Source organism: Camarhynchus parvulus, chromosome 4A, assembly GCF_901933205.1.
Source record: "Camarhynchus parvulus chromosome 4A, STF_HiC, whole genome shotgun sequence".
Lineage (NCBI taxonomy): Eukaryota > Metazoa > Chordata > Aves > Passeriformes > Thraupidae > Camarhynchus > Camarhynchus parvulus.
In genome coordinates this window covers 8,119,700-8,142,480 of record NC_044600.1, presented here as the reverse complement: position 1 = coordinate 8,142,480, position 22,781 = coordinate 8,119,700, and the positions used below count along the sequence as shown (strand labels likewise).

General features: G+C 43.7%; 1 protein-coding gene across 2 annotated transcripts in view; it reads left to right on the top strand.

Moving 5' to 3' along the window:
• Positions 1-22,781, top strand: part of NRK (Nik related kinase) — an 88,019-nt gene that overhangs the window by 51,561 nt on the left and 13,677 nt on the right. For both annotated transcript variants that reach the window (XM_030967365.1, XM_030967364.1), the window contains exons 15-26: positions 32-175; positions 5,333-5,464; positions 7,618-7,685; positions 8,768-8,883; positions 10,967-11,064; positions 11,448-11,578; positions 15,187-15,280; positions 17,268-17,441; positions 17,934-18,063; positions 18,461-18,619; positions 20,282-20,425; positions 21,633-21,767. In XM_030967365.1, the coding sequence (XP_030823225.1) occupies positions 32-175; positions 5,333-5,464; positions 7,618-7,685; positions 8,768-8,883; positions 10,967-11,064; positions 11,448-11,578; positions 15,187-15,280; positions 17,268-17,441; positions 17,934-18,063; positions 18,461-18,619; positions 20,282-20,425; positions 21,633-21,767 (1,525 nt within the window). The remainder of the gene's footprint in view (positions 1-31; positions 176-5,332; positions 5,465-7,617; positions 7,686-8,767; positions 8,884-10,966; positions 11,065-11,447; positions 11,579-15,186; positions 15,281-17,267; positions 17,442-17,933; positions 18,064-18,460; positions 18,620-20,281; positions 20,426-21,632; positions 21,768-22,781) is intronic.

Here is a 22,781-nt window from a genome sequence, read left to right as displayed (position 1 = left end):
GTGCAATGTGCTGCTGCTTTTGTCCTTCCAGGCCGAGGAGCGAGCCCAGCAGAGTGACAGCGTGCAGCTGCGGCCGGCGGCGCTGGGACACGAGGCCCCCGCGCAGCCCAGGATGGGATCCGGGAGCAGCTCCAGCCCCTGCACCCCTGCCCCACAGAGAGCCCTGCTCGTGCAGGTACTGCACTGCCTGGGGAGGGACAGCGGTGGTTCTAGCATCACAGGCTGCAGAGGAGGATGGGTTATTGCAGCTCAGCTGCTTTCAGAGCATGTCACACTGCCTCACCAAGCAGCAGCGTGGGCCTGTGTGCTTCTCTGAGCATACCTGCAATTATGGGTTATTACTCTGAGATCAGACTGTAGTATCCTAAATGTTTCTTAAACTCATTGTTGATTTTGCTTGGGATGAGCTTCAGGTGAACATCCTGCATGAAAGGTCACAGAGTCATAGGATGGTTTGGGTCAGAAGGGACCTTTAAGAGTCACTTAACCAAACCTCCCTGCCATGAGCAGGCACATTTCAACTAGATCAGGTTGCTCAGAGCCCTGTCCAGCCTGGTTTTGGATGTTTCCAGAGATGGCACATGTGCAGCCTCTCTGGGCAACCTTCTCCGGTGTTGTACCACTCTCATCATAAAATTTCTTTCCTTACTTTCCTAAAATTCAGGGTTCCGACTTTACCCTTTGCCTGAGCTATATCTCTCAGGATAATATCTATGAATTCCACCAGTGTGTGATCCAGCTGCCTCCAGCCTTGAATTCACTGATTAGCTTCCCTGAGCTGGTGACCCTCAGGACCAATAGTGCATCCCCCCTGGCAGGGCTGCCTATCTCCTGGCTGGGAAAGTTACCCTCTGTGCATTCCAGGACTCTGCTGGACTAAGCTCACTGTGCTGCTTTCCCAGTAGATACCAGAGTAGCTGAAATTCCCCAGCAGGAGAATGTGGGGAAGCAGCTCTCCCTTATCCTGCTTTGGCTCATGCCCTGGAGCAAGTCTCAGAGTCTGGGAGTCTGGGAGGTGGATAATAGCTGGCTCTTAATGTCTCTGAGTCAGTGCCTGTGCCTTTCCTCTTCAGCTTGCTTTGCTCTTTGGTGATGATGGAAAAATCACCAGAAACAGATGTTGTGAGCAGAAAGGCCTCATTTCACCTGATAGCTTTTACCTGGAAAAATATGTTTGTCTTCTCACATCCTTTTTTTCCAGGGCCTGTTTGTTGTTTCAAGTCACGAGTATTGTAAGTGGGCTGAGTTGATGGCCTGGCTTGCAGCACCAAATCACTGGAGAGCTATTGCAAGGTCTACAAGAAGGACATTTGTAGCTTAGCCTTGGGCAGAGGCTGGCAGCTTCCCTGAGGCAAATATTTCAGCCCTGTGATAGCAGTGGGAGCATCCATAGTTTATTGCAGGGCATTTGGGATTCTGCAGGAGTACAGTGGCTGTACAGAGGATAATCTTGCCCTGCTTGGGAGCCACTCCTGGGATGAAAGGCTGCTTCACCTGGGACAAGTGATCATTCCTCTGCACTCTGTCAGTGCTTTCCCATTTTGTAGCACCTCTCTGAGCTGCTGAGGGGAGTGGTGAGGAATGAAGCAGCATTTACCAACTTCTTTCACATTTCTTGATGGAGACTATACTGCAGTAAATGTATGCTGTTCAGAGTGATGGTGTTACTTAAGGATAATAGCAGCAAGTGATGCACAGTGGTTGCTGTGTGATTTCAGTCTCTGCTGGGAGGTGCCCTGGTACCCTCTCACAAGGCAGAGTTCCAGCTGACAGTGCATGTGGACAGGGAGAAGCCAATCTGTGCTGCTGCCTGCTGTGTTCACATGGAGTCCACATGAGCTTCAATGGGTAATTTATCAATCCCCTGAAGGGTTATTTTTCCCTTTGCTGGTTGGGAGCAGCTGTTGCTGCTAATGGCAGCATGTTTGGACACGCTGCCTGCGTTAACTGCATGAGGTGTTTAGGCAATACAAGTGATGGGTCAGGTCGTCACCTGGAGATTAAAAACCACAAAAATATACTTGTGAAATTGAGAATGTGGGTGCTTAGTTAAATTAAAATAAAAGTGAACTGTGGAGTTAAAATGCAAGCTGAATTCATCAGAGATGCTGCACTGAAGAACTTCAGGTTTGTCAGAGAGTTTCCCAGCACTGCTCTGCTCAGACAAAAATGATTTCTTATTTTCAAGTCATATTCTGTGAGATCTTGTGGCACATCCTGGATGCCCACATCTCTCTCAGAATTGTTTCACTGAAAAACTTAACACAACTCCTGAGGTGAAAGGAGCATGATTTCTCAGTGCCTTACATCCTATCTGTCTGCTGAGGGAAATGTGAGATTCAGAGTGTACCAATTCCGCCTGCTTTGTTCCAGGTTTGTGTTTGCTGCAGTACACAGCAGATCTGGCTCTCTGGTTGTGGTGGTGTGGGATGAGCTGGTTTGGACTGCTTGCAGAATTCCACAGAGGCTTCTTGAACAAAGTCACTGAGTCTGATCTTCTGCCCAGCATCTCCTGCTGCCTGACTAGTGGAAAAAATTAGCTCACATCTGAAATTAGCTCCATTTTTAATTAACTCTTGTAGTTTTCCTATACGATTTGCTAGGTAGATATTCTCTATTGTGTGGGGTGATGAGACTGAATCTGAACAAGAAGTGTAACAATATTACAAGAGCTAGCTGTGTGTAAATCCATGGAGTGCCCTAGTATCCCAGAGTAGCTGCTCAGAAGTTTAAGAAATTCCTTTTCCTTATGCTGTTTCCTAACAACACTTGCACTTAATCTATCTCCTCTATGTAGATTCAGTTCAAATTAGTAACTTGGGCATCCCCCAAAAAGCAGCATGGCCTCTTTTTAAAACTTCTTGTTTCTAAATGGTTTTAAACTAACTCTAGTAATGAGTCTTTTGTGCTGTATCACCTTACGTTATCACGTTATGAATCAAAGTGTTCTCTCCCTTAGCTCAGTTACATGTCCCTTTAGGGTTTGAGGACACACAGTAGGTAACACTTTCTCTACCAATGATTTCTGTGCTTAAGGAGAGCTGCTGTTCTTTAGATATTACTTACAAGAAAAACAATTTAATGTTCAAATCTCAGTTGTTTAGAATCATTGGTGGAAGGGTTAAAATTGTTTTTCCTATACAAACCTAAAGAGAATATCAAACACTGATTTTGGGGGTTATCTGAGATGGTTTTGGCTTGCTTGTGGAAGCAGGTGTCTGTTCCTGGCTTTACACAGAGCTGGTGTACTGGACAGAGTTTGGATTCACTCAGTCACTTATATCATGACTCAGCAAAGCTTATCCATGCTTTTAAACACAAATAGTTTTCTGGTAATCAGCAGGACTCAAAGGCTGGAATTTAAAAAGAAATATATGTATCTTGTTGAAAAAATGGCAAGGAAGAGAAAATCCTCCTGTATTCTGATAATAATACGCCTGCTACAAAGCCTGTTTCTGTACCCACAATCTCTTAGGGTGAGCACTTTGCTGCTCAAATAATTCTGGTTAACTAAAAACTGTTATTAGAAACAATCTTGTTGGACAAAAAGGTATTTTGAAAGGACATATGTTACAACTGCTGAAAAAGCTGTTTTCTCTAAAGAGAGTCAACAGAACATATTGTCCCAAAAAGACGAGAAAAGCACCTGAATAACTAAGTGAACTTCTCAGGACTGGTTTTGGCAGTTGACTTTGCCATACAGGTTTGGGAGGTTGTGGTGAGGCATCTTTGACATCTTTTGTCTAGTTTTGGAATGACTGCCTGCCAATATTTAATTGACGTTGAACATTCTTCCCATGAAATTTACTCTTGTACAGTTATAGAGAGTTCATAATCCTATTATCTTCTTGAAAACTGAGTGAAGTTCTAGTTACAGTGATTTACTTTTTAGGATGGATAAACTGGAGAATTGTATAGACTTACCTGATAAATCAATAAAATACTCATCTGAGCAATTCTTTGGGGAAAGTGTACTGCAAGTGCCTCTGGTCTAAGTGCAGTAACTCAGTTGAGACACGGGAGTTTGAACTCTGACTCAGAAAAAATGCAAACTTCATTCTTAGGCCTCCAAGTGTTAGAGGTGCTGATCTTGCCATGTGTTTGAAGAAGAGGCATCTCCCAGGAAGCCCTGGCCCAGCATTGCATGGGAGATCAAATGAGATGAAGCACAGAGTGGTACAGCTTCAGGCATTCATTCTAATATTTCTTCTATTTCTGTAATATCAAACTGATTCCAGCATAGCAGAATCTGCCCTGCAGACAGGCCCAGCTCAGACAGAGTTTCTGTGTGCTCTGTCTTGGTCTTGTGTCCAAGAGGATTTCTCATTTCAGGGAGGCAGTACGCTCAGCTGACACATTTAACTCTGAGTTTCTTCCTCTTTGGCAGACACTGAGGTAGCAAATCATCACAGTTTCTCCTTTTACATACAGAAAAAATCAGAGAAGCAAATGTTGAATATTTCAGCTTGAGTTTTGCACTGCTTACTTCTTGTTCCCTTAAAGTGAAGACTTTGTAAGGAAGTAACTTGATTCCTTCCCCTTCCTGTGCTGTGATTGTGGTTTTTGCTATCCTAGTTCTCTCATTGGACACCTTTAGAGATGTTTTAAAAACAGGTGGCTGCATTGGGATCACCTGGACTTGACCACCCATGAGGGTGTAATCTGAGCATAATTTCATTCTTTCTTGCTGCATTCTCAAGTTTGATCTTTCTTTCTTTCTTTTTTTCAAGTAATTGAAAAATTTGTTTCAAAGGAGGACCAGGGTCCCCTCATAATATCACTGGAGCACTTAAAAGTGTTTGCAGCAGGCAATTTGCTTCCACTGACTGTGGGTTGGTGGTGGCCATGCAAAGAATAGCTTGGAAGTCAACATCTAAGTTAGGGGAGGTGGGTTCCCACAGTGATTAGTCTGTGGAAATCCTCCAATGGAAGCATTGTCCAGGTTTGAATGAAATGTAGTGATTCCATAGCATTTTTTGCATCATCCAGGTAGTTAGTTCCCTGTGCATTGCCAGTCACCTATTTGCTTCTTCACAGATTTAAGAAAGGTGTGTGTGTGTATATACACATAGAGAGAATAGATTTTTTTATTATTATTTCTTTTTGTTGTACCCTTCACCTTGGGATATTTGTGCCTAACATGCTAACATGCTGGAAATGAGTACCTTGCTGTACAGTGAGCAAAGTGAGTAGGGCTCTATCCAGACACAATATTCCTGCTACACTTAGTAAATGTTTAATCTCCAAGGCAGAACCATTGATCTCTGTTGAGACTGCAACCTGTTAGGTAGGCAGGGAAGTGCAATTCACCGCGTGTTTTGTTTGTTTCAAGTGTGAGAATTTCCGGGCTAGTAAGGACGTGTACCACAGCAGCTCCCTGTCAGACATGCTGACAGCTCCACTCAGCCCTGGACAGGACGACGTGTTCTGGAGCACGAGCCACAGCAAAGAGCAGCCCCCAAAGGTGGGTAGAACTCGGGTGTTTGTATTGGGCGTTGATTGCACCGCATTGTGTCATATCCACTCTCTGCACTTCATGAAACTCTGAAAAATCTTGTTCCTTGTGTATAAACTGGGTCACACTAATCTAGAAAGAAAGATGCAAATTTACAGGGAGGTTGGTGGTGTGGGTTTATGTGTATGTGTATGTCGTGGTTTGTCACTGGCCAAATGCCAGGCACCCACGAAAGGCATTCACTCACCTTCTCTTGCTCTCAGCTGGGCGGAGGAGAGGGGAAAAAATTAACAAAGGGCTCATGACCTGAGATGAGGACTGGGAGAAAACACTCTAAGGGCAAAATAGGTTCAAATTTAAAGGTATAAAGTAAATTTATTATTAACAGAGTCAAAGGAGGATAATGAGAAGTAAAATAAGCCTTTAAAACACCTTTTTTTCTCCTCAACCCCTTCCTCCTTCCCACCAACAGTGCAGGGAGACAGGGCATGGGGATTTGGTCAGTTCATCACTCAAGATCTTCTGTTTGCTGGGGGAGAGGAATCCTCTGCTGTGCTGTGGGGTCCCTCCCACAGGTAAACATGGAGGGATGTGACATGGGTCATTTCTCCACAGGGTGCCATCCTCTAAGGATAGATTGTTCTAGTTTGGAAGCAAGGGCCCTCTCTCTCCATTTGGGTCTCTCACTGATCACAGATTTCTCTGGCCTCCACCCACTCTGGGGTGAGCACTTTTCCCATGGGCTGTGAGTGGATCTCTGCATCCCCTGTGGACTTCATGCATTACAGGGGGACAGTTTGTTTCACCATGCTCCTCACCACGGCCTGCAGAGGAATCTCACGTGTGGCACCTTTTTCCATTGACGTTGCCGCCATGTTGTTTTCTCTCACATCTCCTCACTTGCTCCTCTTCTCTGACTAGAAGCAAAACTGCTGCCTATAGGTACCATTGCCAGCAAGTTCCACCAATTCAAAGATTCCTACAGGATCCTGCAGCACTGAGAGGTTGATCTTGTTTAGGTTCAGTGTCAGGTTTAGGTTCACCCGCCATGTTTTCACGGCTGGCCAGGCGGCCCTGCTGCCACTGTGCGGGCAGTGGCGGCTCTGGCGCTGTTTGAGGCCTCTCTTGGTGAGGGCCCCGGGCAGGAGAAGCCGCTGCCGGCCCTGCCCTCCTGCCCGCAGCGGGGCTGGCTGGGGCGGCCGTGCAGGCCGGACCGAGATGGCGGCGGCTGCGGTAGCACATATCACACAGCGCCGGGGCTGAGCCGGGATGGCCCCGCGGGGGCACCTCACCAGCCCTGGGAAAGAACTGCCAGTGTGCTGTTTGGATTTTCTTCTTAAATATGTCATCACAGAGGGGTTACCAACCTCTCATTGGGCCAGCAGCATGTCCATATCCAGAGCCATCAAAGATCAGCTCTGCCAGATGTGGTGGAAGCTTCCAGCAGCTCCTCACAGAAGCCACTTCTGTGGCCTCCCCACTACCAAAAACCAGGCCATGCCAAATCAACCCTGTGTATAATATCTGCACATATATAATATCTGCAGGACCTGTGGTTGCAGACACACCTCTTTTGTTAGACCAGGTATTTGTAGCCTCTTGTGTGATAAAAAGGTCTGACTTGTTGTAGAAAAGCTTGTTAATTTGTGTAATTGAGGTGATGGTGTGTTTCTCTTTCTAACAGAATTTCTCAGAACAACTCCAGGACTATTTGAACAGGAATTCATATGCCCATGTGTATTTATTTTATTACTTTGCAGTTGGGGTGTGTGTGTGTCTCATTCCCCAGCCAGTGGTAACAACATGAGGTAATCCACCAGCTGGGGAAAACTGCATTCAGTGACTGCAGGTGCCTTTCACTATCTGCTTTAAATATTGACCAGGAATGATACTGACTCTGAGGCAAGGTGCAAACCTCTTTCTGTCTGCACCCTGATAGACTGCACTGGCTGGGAGCAAACTGGAGGCACCTGCTGCTGACTTGCAGCTTCCAGCTGATATCATGGAATACCTCCCCACAGGTCCCACTGAACTATTGTTCATTTCTGTTGGTTAGTCTTATTTTTTAATTGATACAGGATAAGCATTGTCAAGGTTTATTGACTTGGTTTATTTATTAAAATATCAATAGCAACCTTGAAATGTTTGATTAAATCCTTAAGGTTCCAGAAAGGACAACCTCGAAATTTTACAGCAGGGATCAGCCTGGCCATCAGAGATGCCTTTCAAGGTAAGCTCTAAAATGTTTTATGCTTATTCTAAAATTAAGCTTACACTGTATACTTTATAGACATACACTGTGCTTATGCTGTGTTTTATGCATAAAGTAATTTTTTGACGCTGCTTTATTGTCAGTAGGAAAACTGAACTATCTGGCAGATGCTCTATCTCAGTGCCAGTGACATTGGTTTCAAAGGACAGTCAGGTGTCTGGGTGCTTTGGTGAGGGGGAGTCTGACCCCAACTCCTTGTACAGGCACTTTTAATTACAGCTTGTGCTGCTTGTTTTGCCTGATAGTAGCTTGAACAGGGAGTTTGTAGATGTATTGTGACAATTTTGGCAGTCTGCCCTTAAGGCTGGTGTACTTTTTTCATATCCCAGGAGAAAAGACCAAGGATGTCTAGAGCTCAGCAGTAAAGGGCAGCCCCCACTGGATGTCTAATGAGGGAACAGAATGGGTTGGAGAGACTGGAAAGTGAAGTAGATTTAGCTGAAATAACAAAAGTGATGTGCAGCATTTCTGATGAGCCAGAGTCAGAAACATCGTCTGAAATAACTTTCAAGTGAAATCAAGCCCTAAATGCTCCCCACTTGGGAATTACAGGAGGCAAAGCAGAAAAGAAATATATAAGTAGTTGTCAGTGTTACAAATGAGTGACTTCTGGGACTGGGTTTCTGGTTGAGCCACTGGCTTGGAAATTTATTTTACTGTCCAATGCATTTCTTTCTCCATTGATAAGTCACTGCTGATGTATCTTCTAGGAAGGTAGTGGAGCAGTTCTCTAGACTTGTAAAGCCATGAGGTTTTGGAATCAGGACTGACCCTTGACTCTGAAGATTCCAAGGGAGATGTGATATAGAAGGATATTTTGTAATGACTTGGAAATCTCTGTAGTGTCCCAGGATGACTGCCCAGAGGAAACTGTTGCCTCCATCATCTCCTCTCACTCCTGGGTGGCCCTGCTTGGAGCAGCAATGAAGATAAACTTTTAGTTATCCAGAGTATGACCTTGTACTGTAACAGCAGGAGCTCTGTTCCAGTCTCTGTTCCAGCACACGAGAGTCTCATCTGCTTTTTGTCTTTCTGCTCAGTAACACTCATCAGTCATCCCCTGGGGGACATGCTCTGAAGCTGAACAGTAGCAGCAGCACTCCTGGCAGCAAGCAGTGGGAGATGGGATCTCATCAGAGCAGCTGGTCAACCTCAGGTGATTCCCAAGTCAAAGATCCATCAGTCAGAATGTACTGAACTCCTGTCACATGAAATGGTCTTCTGCAGGGTGTCAAGTTCTGCATTGCAAGTGGGATATGTCCTTTTAATCACATCCTCTGGTGAGAGGCTTTTGAAAGCCCTCTGGATTTTATGGTCCCATGTCCCTAAAATATAAGTACTTCCACTTTTGAGTTAGAAAAGTGACTGTGAATATATTTTCATATGGAAAATTTGAATTGCCTCAATTCAGAATTGGAAAAAATAATTTCTGTTGCAGTTAGTGACACAATTGAAACTCAGCAGAGCCAACATTCCAGAAATACAGATGTAATTCAATACTGATATTCACTCATTGGCAAATTCTGCTCTTTGCACTGCCCACTGATAAGATGATACACTTGAGCAGTTGATGTACACTAATATTTCTGCACTCTAATAATGTACTGGCAAAAGGAACATAAAGCATAAATCTCTCTCTACAGCACATTATGAGATATTTCTCCAGTATTCTTTTATGTGCAGAAAGATAGTGGAGTTGAAAAAAAAAAGGGAATTAGAAGTTAAAAGGAAGATAAAACCATCTGATGTAGGCAAAGTACAGCTTAGTAATCTCCTTTGCTGTCAGGAAGTGGTGTAGGAATGCAGCAGCTTGCTCGTGGTTGTGACGTGTTTTGCAGTACAGATTCTGGTTGCTGAGGTTCTGGCAGATGGGGATGTGGAGAAGTGGACAGCTTTTTTCCTCTGTTGCTACTCCTACAGGTGTTTCCTGTGGGTCAGCTGCAGGGCAGTTCTTGTGCAGCCCCTCACAAAGCTCTGGTGTGTCACAAGGCCTTGAATCCAGGTTGGCCACCAAAGATTGGGAACCTGGGGAATCCGAGTTGAAGCAGGGTGGATGCAAAAAATGTTCTGAAACCACCCCAGTGATCTTATGAGGTCATTTATTTTTATATTGAGGCTTACATTGTTAATTTAAAAGCCCTTGATAAATGAGAACAAATTGCTTATTTATTACACTTACACAATCAAGCCAGTTTTGCTTTTACTAGCTACACAGAATAGGAAAGTTTTCTTCAAGAGAAATCCAAAGCACACTTTAAATTGCTTGGGTTTTGTTTCTTTTTGCTCGTATGTCATTTTGTGTTTGAATAACAGAGCTGAACAACATGCAACAGCCCAGCTTGACTTTGCAGTCCATGTGATGTGTAACTCCTGTGCTATTTTGGCATGGGGAAACAAAAATCTCACCAGAAATGGAAAGAATAGAAAACCTCCCTTGTGGTTTAAACTGTCTCCTTGAGTTCTTAAGTGTCATTAAATTACAGCTAGTTCTGGCATATGGCATTTCAGATGGAGTCTGTTGCTTTCCCAAACCCACAGGGATAATGAATTGGAGGAAAGGGCTATAAATACTTTAAAGCTAATCGTTCTGCTGAGTTGCTTAGTTGCTTATTGACCAGTAAGGAATTGTGAGTTTTGAAAGCTTTGCAAAATGGATGAAGACATGAAACCATTGTGACAAAACAAAATTACCAAATAGGAATCCTCATTTGTGTGAGCTTGAATTCTCCCCCCTTAACTCACAGGGAGTCCTGTTGCTAACAGTGGGGTAGTCATGGGAGAAGCTGCTGAAAAAGGCAAGTGTTGAGCTGGCCAGTGTGTCCCAGGGCAGAATGAGGGGACAGTGGCTTTCCCTCCTTTCCCTTGTGTCAGGGCTTGTGTGCAGAGCATCCCTTGAAGGCTTGAAGGAAGGGATTAGGATGCCCTCACCTTTTCCCTTGCTCCCTTTCCATGGAGCTCTGGCTGATGTGCAGTGGGAGTGTGTTGCCAAGGGTTTGGTTTGCTTGTCTTACTCTTGCAGCATTAAAGTGCACCAGTATCAATTTATGTACATAATATTGCAGCTTCCTGAACCACTGGGAAACAAGCAGTGAGATTTTCCTTTGCAACAAAGAGAAAAGAGAAGTTTGTCAGCAGAGACTGGTATCTGCTTTGGGTCCTAGCTATGTGTGCTTGTCTTGCTCTCTCACCTGCTGCATGTACACTTAAAAAAAGAAACTTTTGGGTTTTTTTACCCCCAGGGAACCCAGGACTGCCCAAGGCAGAGAATGTTTTGTCCCAGAACCACGTGCAGCTGCATCAGAAGCCTGAAAAAGTTTCTCATCCAGGCCAGATTGCAGTAGGTTCTTTTAAATTCACTGATATTTTTGATTTGTCCATTGTTTTCACTGAGGGGTCTGTCTGTGCAGACAGCTCTATTTTGGTGTGTGAATTTGCTATCACTCATGAGTCAGCCTGAGGGGTGTGTGAGGCTGGCTCAAGCTCACTGCTCTCAGTCCAGGTCTGACTTGTGTCCAGCTCAGGTCCCCAGCAGTGTCCAGTTTTGGCTCAAGTCACTTTCCTGTGTGAGATACCCACCTGTGATGGACCAACAGAACCAGATCAGCTTCCTAGTAAAGCTTTTTTTGGGGTAGAAGTGACCATAACTGTGTATGCTGTGACAGTAAAGTACAGTAGGTGCTGTTTAACAGTGGGTTCTTCAGCTGAGTTTTCTTTGCTCAGAGTCCAGGCTCCTTTGCCAAGGTGAAGGACAGTGCCAACTCCTTGTTAAAAGCAGCAGACTATTCCTCCTCAAGTGATGAAGGCAGCAGAAGCAGCAGCAGCAGTGATGAAGATGACACAAACCACACAAGGTTGGCTTGATTATTATTATTATTAATAATAATGTTATTCTTGTTACACAATTCTAAATATCTAGGAAAAGCTGGCATGCCTAAATACTCCCCCTCCTGTGAAGTTACTATCACTCATTTGTGTCAGTTGTAATTAAGCAATTTAATTGCATTTTAATGAACTCCTGGGGGTAAATGTTTGCTCCATCAGATGTGTACAGGGTAATAATATACTTTGATGACTTGCTGCCCTGGGACAATGAGGAAATGTCTTGTTTTAACTGGATATACTGGGTAGTGCTTTTATAGAGATTAGTTCACATTGATCTACATTTTCATGGAATTTTTGAAAGAAAAAAGTAGAGGGAAACAAAACTGTAAAAACTGTATGCCTTCATGACAAATACAGGTTACAGTGGAGAAAACAAGGCAAACATGGCCCTTGAGATCACACACTCTCTTCACTCTGGGAGAAATAATTGTCACTGGAAAGTTGATTTCTTCACCAGGGCTGTTCATGAAAAGGAGAGATGGTTTTGTAAAATGTGCTGTATTTGTAATACTGACATTCTGAATCTGCTGTGCTTTCCAGCTGATGCTGTGGCTTGTCCCACAGCTGATCCCACCTCAACTGTGTCTCTCTGCCTTTCCAGTTTATCTTGCTGGTTTTGTGACTGGCATCTTGTGGTGTTCTACCTGTCATGTAAAATCTGTATTCTGCTGAGAAATACTGGAGCAAGAATAGATTGCTACTCCAAGAGAAGGGAGTCAGGGGGTCAGGAACAACAAATAGAAACATTTTTTTGGTATTGGTGAATGAAACTTCAGATTTTCTTGCAAGGAGACTTCAGTTTAATTCAGGTTCTAGGATTTACTTTGAAGTGCATCCCAGGGCCACAGAGCTCTCTGGGATGGGGCTCTTGCTCTTCTGACAGAATTACAAATGCAGTTTTGTCAGGCGTCAGGCAGAGATGCCCAGATTTGGAGCAGAGTTGGCAGGTTATTGTATTGGGCTGGTACCAGTCCTTTCCCCTCTGCTGCTCTGAAGAGGTAGAATTTTTGTGCCTGCATATGCTGCTCATTTGCATTTCTGACGTTCATTTTCAAGGCTGAGATGAGGAAAAAGAATGTTAAAAATCTTGTAGCTTATTGAGTGCACCTGAAAGAGCTGACTTTTACTGTAATGTCTTTGTTTTCCTACTGATCCTCTTCTAAACCAACTTATTCTGATCTGTAAAAAGTTTTATTCACTCTAGGTCATAGAATTCATCCTAGACCTCAGAAAGACTCTACATAAAAATGTGGATTTGCCCTGTAGCAATGACTTTGCTGTGTAAGTGTCAGATTGCTGTGGTCCTTGCATGCTGTATGATTTGAAGGAGTGGTGTCACTGCCTTTGGAACTCTGCATTTGTTATTTGCATCTCCTCTGTGTCTGAGACCCACCCATCCTCTGGAGAGGTGCAGTTAGGATGCTCTGTCACATTTATCTTCCTGTGCACACAACCACTGAAAGAGCCCCTGTAAAATCATTGGTGTAATCTTGATATTAACAAAGTCCCTTCACCTTGGCTGAACATCATTTATATTGAAAGATACTTCAGGAAGTATACGCTGATTACTGCCAAGTAAATAGCAAATAGGATAGTGATCTGACTGAAAGGAGCAGCCAGTGTTGAAACTGCATATTCTGGGTGAAGGGAAGGGTTTAGGGGTATTTTGACCTCTAAAGCATGTAGGATCTGAAGTCCCTTGCACTCTGGAGTGTTTCTGAGGGGGCTCTGGCTGAAGCACCTTGGGCCAAGTTTTAGTGGGCTGCTGAAACCAGCCTGTGTTTTCCTGTTCTTGCCTGGGCTGTGGCACAGCACCTGATGTCCACATTCCAGCTTTCCTGGAGGTGCCCAGTAGGACTACACCTGGGACATCTGCAAGAGAAGGAGTTTTCTATACTCTTGGATGAATCCTGGTAACCACCCTGAGAAGGCTCCTTTCTGAGCATGCTGGACTAAGGGCTGCTGTGTTTCACCAGTAAAGCAGCTTCTGGTCTTGTTTTTCGTTACAGTGAGATGAGCCAGACTTCTTCTTCATGCACTCCAGTTTTTGTTTTTAAGGAAAGAGTGTCAGTGTATAGGATCCAGTGTCTTACCTCCTTGTTTAGAACATCTATTCCATTGATGTTAATTTCTCCTACTTTATGGAGTGCTTCCTCCTCCAGTGCCTGCAGTATGCCCCTAAAACACTGAGTATCCTGGGATTCATTTGCATAGTTCAGTTTCCTCTCTTTGCTCTTTGATTGCTGTTTCCTACCAGCATTTGGACAAGGTGGATGCAGGTGTGTGCTTGGCTAGGAATTACTTACTCCCTCTCCTAAGTTGGAGGTTGACATTATTTAAGATCAGCTGCTGTTTGCTTCCCTAATAAGAACAGGTCCTGTCATTCACCATTTATTCTAATCCACATCTTGTCATTCCTTCTAAGTTTAATGTGCAAATATTTATCCACTCACATAGAATGGGGAGACAATCCAAAACCAAAAAATAAACAACAAAAAATCCCACAAAAACTTCTACTCCTACACACCCATCTTAAATCGGTAGGTCTCTCACCAAATCTTCTTTGTTATCACATGGGGCATCATTTAAAAGAAAAAAAAATACATTTCAGTCTGCTACCAGTTGGCACATAGTACTATAGAACCCTTCACACTGGCTGAATCCAGACAGTTTTATAACTACTGGAAAGGAGGCAAAAATGTAATAGGCTTAAATGGATTGCAGTAAAAAAGATATGAGTATAAATAAATAAATGGGATAAATAAATCATTTGAGGTGGAAGTGTGCAGAAATGGGGCCAAGACATGTTTGAAGCAGTTCCACTTGGGTGAAAAAGTTTAAAATGCAAAGATACCTCAGGCAGTGCAGGAAGCAGTGATGTACTGGGAATTCACAACAGACACTTGCCTTGTTCTCACTCTTGCTTTTGCTCTCAGCTTTTGATCACTGTTGAGGACAGGATGCTGGGCTAGGGGGACTCTTAGCCCCAGCCAGTCCAGCAGCTCTTGCTTTCTTCTGTCCCTCTGTGCACTGGGCAATGCTTTCTGTGTTTCCTTTTAAGGTGAGGAGGCCCATGTTTCAGGTACTGATTCACAGGATGGAATTCCAGTGTAGCCTGTCCCAGCAGGCACTGGCAGAGAGGTCCCTGACAGCAGCACATGGCAGAGCAGCTGCTGCTCTCTCTGGAGAGCAGGGTGGCGCATAATTACGCCCCACAGGGGAACGTGTGACAGGAGACAGAAGTTTTGAAGTAGACACTTCCCAAATGACAGCTTGAGGGACTTGCCTGAGCTATGAAGTGTCTGAAAGATGATGGATGAAGTGCAGAGAGATGAAGGGATGCTCTCTGTCAAGGTGGGGAGAGCTTCCTGCTGTGTGTGAGTGGTCCTCAGGCACAAGCCCATTCAGGCAGATCCACAGACTAATCAGCTTGCTTTTGTACAAGAACCTTTGAGTGTAACTATTGAATGTTAATTATGTTCACTTTTGAACATGGTTATGTGTAGTTTTTCCTTTTTTTTTTTCCTTTTTTTTTCCCCTGAAGTAGTTCTGTTCATTAATTGGAGTTTGTTACCAGGCAACTGCTAAGCAGCAGAATTGCAGATTTCTCAAGGACGAGGGTACCAGATGGAATTGAACTGAAACCCCAAAGCACCGTGGCAGAACAGAAGGTAATTTGGCCATTTGTAAGGGGGTTGGTACAGTGAGGAGGAGTCAGGTCATTAATGTGTATGATAAATGGCATATCCATTACTTCTTGGGAACATTCTCACTCTGAAGTCCTGCTCAGTCATTTGCAAATTATGGCTATAAGCCTTGAAAAAAAATGTGTGGTTTCAGGTTTTGTGCTTCCTGTAGAAATGCTTACATTTAGGTACGGAATTGCAGTTCTTCATTTGTCCTTCTTATTGACCTGTAGTAGTTTTTGATGTCAAGGTATTTTGTGAAGGCACTGGGCAAAAAGCACTGTTATTATTGTTGGTGTGCATTGTTGCTACTTTAAAAAAAATCTTGACTTCTTTTTATTCCAGTTTAAAGTGAACTACCTCCTACTGCTTAAAATATTAGCAGAACAGGGGAAAACCACTTTATCTCTCCCTACTGGCTTAGCAAAAATTCTTGTGTTCTCATATGTCATGTTGTGGTTCCTTCCAGCTGTAGTTTCTAGTAGAGGCTTCCAGTCATGTGGATTTTCCCCTGTGATAAATATCAGCGCAGAAAAGATGAAGAGAGACAAAGCAGAACAATGTTCTTTGTGGTTGAAAACAAGAAAAAATTACAGTAATAAGACTTGTACTTGGTGTCAAGGTTCTTTTTAGATATTACTGAGTGTGTTCTTGCTTCACAGACAGGGAAAATAAATCACTGTGAAACTGGTGTTTTCTCCAGAGCTGTGGCAGGGTAGAAAGAAAAAGGAGTTTTCTTTACCTTTGGTGTCTCTAAACTTCAGACCAGAGTGGTGGAAAAGACTGCTTTGGAGAAAGAACTATAAATGGGGCATAAACCAGTATTTCTCTTGTGGCAAAACTAGCCCAGTGTTTCCACTTTCCCCTGATACCAAGGCTGCTTGAGGGAAAGAACGTTGGGGTCTTTGAGGCCCACCCTGAGGATGAGGGAGGATGATAAAGAGTTGAGGTTATGTGTTTTGGTGGGTTTGGAGGAAAGAGTGTGGGAGGGAGAACAGGCAGATGGCTGACACCTCATAAATTTCTCCTCTGCCTTCTAGTCTTTTCTCCCCTTCTCATGGAGCCTCCCATCCCTTTCTCTGAAACCTTTTTCACCCACCAGCTACAGCCACCATGAGTCTCCACATCATCTCCAGCATTGCTTTCCTTGTCCCATCAGCCTGAGCGGCTTTGAAGTGGTTAGGGTGTACCAAACTGCCCGAGTGATTCAAATGGGGATTTGGTTTGGTTTTGCTCAGTTGAATGTGACTGAAAACTGAACTAAAAAGCCCCATGTTAGATTGGTTCCCCAATCTCAAACACTGACTTGCATATTTTGGTTTCTGTTTTTTACATCTAAATTAAAACATAAAATGTATTCCCAGAAACCCGCCTCTGACTCCATAGACAGTGCTGTCAGGGAAAGAGTTTGTGTGGTACCTCACAAAGTTGACAAGTATTTCCATGGGATTCTGTAAGGAGGTCTGCAGAACCAAATGTCACTATACTGGAAATGCTGATGCTGGGTCCTACTAAATGTCCTCTTTCTGGAGTAAGGTTTCCTAATTCAGTAAATGGAAAGTAGCAATGAAATTAATGGTGAAGGGCTTCAAACAAAATGCAGGTCCAGAACCAAGTGCCTTCTTCGGTCTGCAGTATGCCAAGGTCTGGTCTGAAACTCGTTAGCAAATTATTTGACTTGGTATCTCTGAGGCTGAAGTTCCTTCTTTTTCTGTGCTTGAGGTAATGTACATGAAGAATATTTGTGGAGTTCTTCAGGAGTAAACCCCAGATTTATAATCTTGGATGTTTGCCATACACTTTGGTATTTAATTTTTGGTTTTAATCTTGCCAGAGGGTTTGTCTTTAAATGATGCATCAAGGGAGAGCACTCCTCTCCATGTGCTCATTATTTATCATCCTAATTAACTGGAGCTGCAGAGTGCATTGGAAATAAACTAAATGTGGTGTTTATCTGTATGTTCTCATGCAGGATCAGATTTTGGGGAAACAAATTCCAAACACTCAAGAAGGCCTTTGGAGCATAAACAACCAGAACTATCTCCTGCCAGATCTCCTCCAGCAAAGCCAAATTACAGACTCCTCTGTGAACCCGCCACAAGTGCCACTGACTTGCCAGGAACCTCAGAACAAACCTCTGACTAAGGTAAGAGATAAACCACCGATCACCTGGATTGAGCTCCAGCCTTTTTAAGTTCCTTTATCCTATCTCTTTTTACAATGAGTTTTTTCACTACGTCTCTTCTTTCCTTTAAAAGTTTTATCTGGGAGGAAGATAAGGAATCTTGAGCTGCCTAACAGATTTCATTGTTCCACTTATTTTCCCCCATCTTCTTTTCTGCTCTCTTTCTTTCCTTGCTTTGTTTTTTCTCCCCTTTTGCACAAGCTAGAGGACTCACACCTTCTGCTCCTTGCCATGGCAGCATTCTGGTGTGCCTCTGCTCATTGTCCCTGGCTTTCTCCCACCCAAGCATCATGTGAGGGAGCACAGGGCAGCCCCAGAGGGCTCTGACACTGCTGGGAGCATGGGCCTGTGGGGAGAGGGGTCACTTGAGGCGGGTAACAGCTCTGTCAGAGCAGCACAGGGTGTGTGCCCTGAGCACTGCCCACCTGAGGCAGCTCCTGTTTCTCATTGCAGAGCCCCTGTGCTGAAAGCCCACCTGCCAAGAGCAGCACATCCTCCACAACATCCTTCACATCATTCATAGATCCGAGACTGCTGCCAATCACGCCTCCCACCAGTCCAGTAGGACCTTCCTGTAGTTCTCGTGAGTATGTTTTGCCTTTGCATTAAAATGTTCCTCCTGGATTGCTTTTTGGTGGGTTTTTTTTGGGGGTTGGTTTTTTTTTTTGGCAAGGGCTTATTGCTTGGAAGTGAAAACTCTGAGCAGTCTCCTGAAACTGGAACTTCTCATTACTGTGAATTTTCATTGTACTGCTTCAGCCCTTCTTTCAGATGTGGTTTGCTGTGCTCTGCTGCTGTGTTACCACCATGCTTTCTCAGGAATGCCTGAGGAATTTTCCAGATTTTTTTTGGCTATACAAAGCTCTCAGGGTGTTTTCTCACCCCTCTGGGATTTCTTTTGTTCTGCCATGAAAAAGGTAGTTCAGATATGAGCTGTAACCAAACACATTTTCCACAGCTGTGTGTGTCTTTCATTCCAGCATCTAGTGCCAAACCTGAGCCTGTCAGGAGGGAAAATGCAAGGAAGGGCTCTGTTGTCAATGTCAATCCAACCAATATCCGCCCACAAAGTGACAGCCCAGAAATCCGTAAATACAAGAAGAAATTCAACTCTGAGGTCCTGTGTGCTGCTCTGTGGGGTAAGCTGGAGTCCTTGGGCAGGTGTGTGGAGGGAAGGCACAGCAGGAGTGGCTGGCAGTGTCTGCTAGGCAGATTTCACAGTTGTATTGCCACTCTCTCGGCAGAGAGTGCTGGAGTGGATCCCTGAGCTGATACCTGTGTCACTTACATGGCCCTGCCTTCCCAGGGATGAGATGGCAAACACATGAAATACAGTTGCAAAGGACTTTGTGCATCAGAATTAGAAAAGGTTTTGATTAAGCACCTAGTTGAAGCCATGCTCTTGGGAAAGCCAAAAGTTGCAAATGTTTCAGCAGCTTTTGTGGCTCATGAGACTCATCTGAGCTGCACACGGGTACAGCTGATCACAGAGCCCTGACCCAGGGGCAATAATCCAAACATGAAGCCTTTTGCGGTCACATGTGTTAGGTATTCCAAGGATCCAAAGCCGGTCAGGTCTTTCCAAAGGCTTGTCTTGCTTAGTTCCTGCTCTCACTGCTTATTCTGTTATGGAACACCACTGAACCATTGTTTAAACTTACATGCTTTTTACAGGGTCAGCTTCACATGGTGTAAAACCAAGATACAGGATCAGGTCACCCTCAGCAGCTGTAGACCTTGTCCCAGTCATACATTACCCAAACTCTTGAGTTGTTTTAACTATCTTTCTGCTTCAGTAGAACAGATGTATTCTATGGGACTCACCCAGCCTTTTTCTCCTCGCTTTCTGAGCCTGGAATGGCAAGTGAATGAAGTAGATGGAATCTTATCCAAAGCAAATGTAGATTTGCAGTTTGTAGCTTCACAGATTTTGCATAATGTGGGTTCGTAGGAATTCAAAATTTTAAATTAAGAATAGAGCTGTGTAGTAAGGTGTGTAATTAAATGTGCATTGAGGCTGAAGAACACCAGGTACTTCTCAGAGCATTGCCACTGGAGGAGAGTGCTTGTTACAGCAGGATACCTTATATTGTGTCTTTAGAATCTGCTGATTAGAAACATAGATGTCATTCCAGCCAAACACAATTTCTGACATTCTCTGATGTCAGCAACCCAATAGAGCCTTGTCTTCCTTAGCAGCAGTTGGATTTTAGATGGATTCACTCCTTAGTTTGGCATTTGAAGGCATTTTCCAAACCAGAGACTGTTTTCAAACAAACCCTGCACCTCCTTGTAACACAGTGCTTTCTCCCACAAGTTTCGTGTCCCCATTATTTGCATGTTGTATTTGGAAAAAGAGAATTTGGGGGGATTTTTTGTTGTTTTTATTTTTATTTTTATTTTTATTGTGGTCAGTAGGGACTCTTGGAACTCTTAGTTGGCTCTCCTTTGTCACTACTATAATGGTGCTGGACTGGGATTTTTGCACTGGTCATAGGTACTTTCCAAGGTCGCTTGAGACGTTCATGTTCACAGAATATTTTCCTTTTTGTTTAAATCAACATGGACTTCAGCAGAGCTACTAATCCTTCAAGTTCCATAGGTATACAGCTGTTCTGCTGAGTAAAAATTCTAATAGTGAGTTCTTTTTATTTCTGGAAAGTCATCCACAGAGCAACAGAGAAATTATCAGGTTCCATTAAGCAAGATTAAATAAAAATTGGTTCTCAAAACAATGAACACTTGCTGACCTCTGAATCATTAGGTGACTTACGCAGTATTTTTTTTTCATGTATCGACAGGGGTGAATTTATTGGTGGGAACAGAGAATGGATTGTGGCTGCTGGACAGAAGTGGGCAAGGAAGAGTTTATACGCTGATTACGAGGAGACGGTTCCAGCAAATGGATGTTCTGGAAGGACTCAATGTGCTAATTACTATATCAGGTTGGTTCAGTAGCTAAAAGTATCTGACCCACGTTGGGGTTGGAGGCAATTAAAAAGAAGAATTAGGTTATAAACTAGGTTGAGGAATTTCCTCTTTCAGAAAATCACAGGACAGTTATTCTTGTTAATAGGAAAACTCTGCTGAATTTTTAACATTTACACTCCCATTCCAGAAAGGCTTTGGGACAATTCATTGCCTGGTTAATGTGTAAAATGGTTTGTGGGAAGTACAGAGTATTTCATATTCCTTAAATGGGCTGATTCTCTGCAAGCTGTAGTTTGTCACTTCTCTGGTTTCTGTGATGTATGAGCATCTATCTAAGTGCAGTTCTATTAACTTTATCATGATATAACCTCATCCTGTGTTCATCAAGAGGTATGAGCAGTAACATGAGAGGGATCTGTATTTTGTAAGCATCAATAACATTAAGTGGAGGTTTTCAACCTCTGCCAGGAAACAGTTTGGACTCTGGCCTTATTTCCCATGGCTGAGAGTGGCCTCAAAGGATGCACAATACATACCGAGGTCAGAGGTGGGGGTCCAACAAGGAGTAGCAGCTTGTCTCCAATTCAGACTGATCATGGTGGGCAGTGCCAACAGCTGGTTGTCCCATACTGCCAGGTCCTGTTGTTACTGGGACATGACATAATCCCTCTCTTCAGAGTAATCTCTGTGGTCCCAGAGTGCTGTTGACCATAGGCTGCTTATGAATTAATACAACAAAAAGAGTGATTGAGATGAAGGATGACAAAATAATTCTCAAGTGTAAAGGCATCCAGAAGAAAAATAGCTGCTTTGAATGAAAGTTGACAGTTAATTGGAACTGCATCAATAGCTTATTCAAAGTGGCCATTGTAGGACATGCCTGTGTTCCAGGATAAACAGTTAGTGTAATGGTTTCTGATAACACCTGTGTCTGTAGAAACCTGTTCTTTGGCCCGAGGGAGGAATTTTAGTCAGGTGTGAAAATCTTACATGAAGTTTGAGTCACAAGTGCACATGTGCCCAGTGCCATAGAATTGCTCCTGTGCCAGTTCCCCCTGTGTGTCCCCATCACTCCTTTCATGCCCTTGCTATGTTCTCTCACCCTGGCAAGGCACACAGACCTGCTGTACTCAAGATCACAAAACTCTAGCTTTTTGTAAGTCGGGGGAGAGTTTCTACTTCAGGGAGTTAAAGTGTTCTGTCTCCTCTTGCAAATCCCAGGGAAGAAGAATAAGTTGAGGGTTTATTACTTGTCATGGTTGAGAAATAAAATTTTGCGCAATGATCCTGAGGTGGAGAAGAGGCAAGGCTGGGTGTCTGTCGGTGACCTGGAAGGCTGTGTGCACTACAAAGTCGGTAAGGATTTCCTGGTTTTTCCTTAGAGAGATGCATAATCATCCTCCTTTTGCATCTTGTGACAGCAGTGTTCTTCAGCTTTGTTTCAGGATTGTATTGGGTGAATATCTCATGAGTTCTTTCAAGACTCCCTGTTGTACATGGCAGGTGCCTTGCTCCCTGTCATTTCAGCAGCATCTCTTCTTGCAGCAATTAGTTACAGATGATGTTATGGCTGTTCCCTGTAATGGCTGGAAGGAGGGAGTGCCAGCCATGGTCTGTACTCAGTCAGTGGTTCCGTTTTTCTGTAGTTACTTAAGGTTTTAATTGAACTGGTGTTTTCCACCTCCTCAGCTTCCCTCTTGGCCCTGGGTAACTGCTAAGAAGTTGGACCTAGTTCAAGTCCTAGTGAATATTTGTAGGATGACCTTAGGTAGATCAGCTCATCCCTTTCTCTCATAAAAGACCCAAATATACCTTTGTTTAAACACCCTGGAAATGGTACCATCTCACTTTTCTTGGGCTCTCAGGCAGCTTTCTTCAAAGTTAATGTGAGGATTGTGATAATTTCTGTCATTTAACTGTGGGGGTAGATATATGGCACATTTTGCTTTGGTGAAGGATGGTGTGAAAGTGGCACTTCCTTCGAAGTCAAAGTCATGATACAGAGGAGTGCAGGAAATGTGAAGTGGCTGCTTCTCATTAATATTTTGCTTGACGGTTTTGCATTTTGGCTTTAGAAGTGGCAGGGGTTAAACTCAAGGAAGAATATGAAACAGATGTGTGTTGTTAGTTTAACTGTGATTACAGCTAAGCACCCACATATTCCGCTTCAGTTGCTCATCCTCGGGTTTGGTGCATTTTTAAAAAACACAACGACAAAATACTTATCCTAAAATTAGGCAAACATTTGCTAGGAGCTTCTGTGTTTACATATGACAAGCCACTCCTGCGTTTTTGACAGCACAGCTGCTGCTGTTTTTCTCTTGGAGAATCTTCTTGTATCTTGACCTTTGGTTGTACAGCTATTTTTCC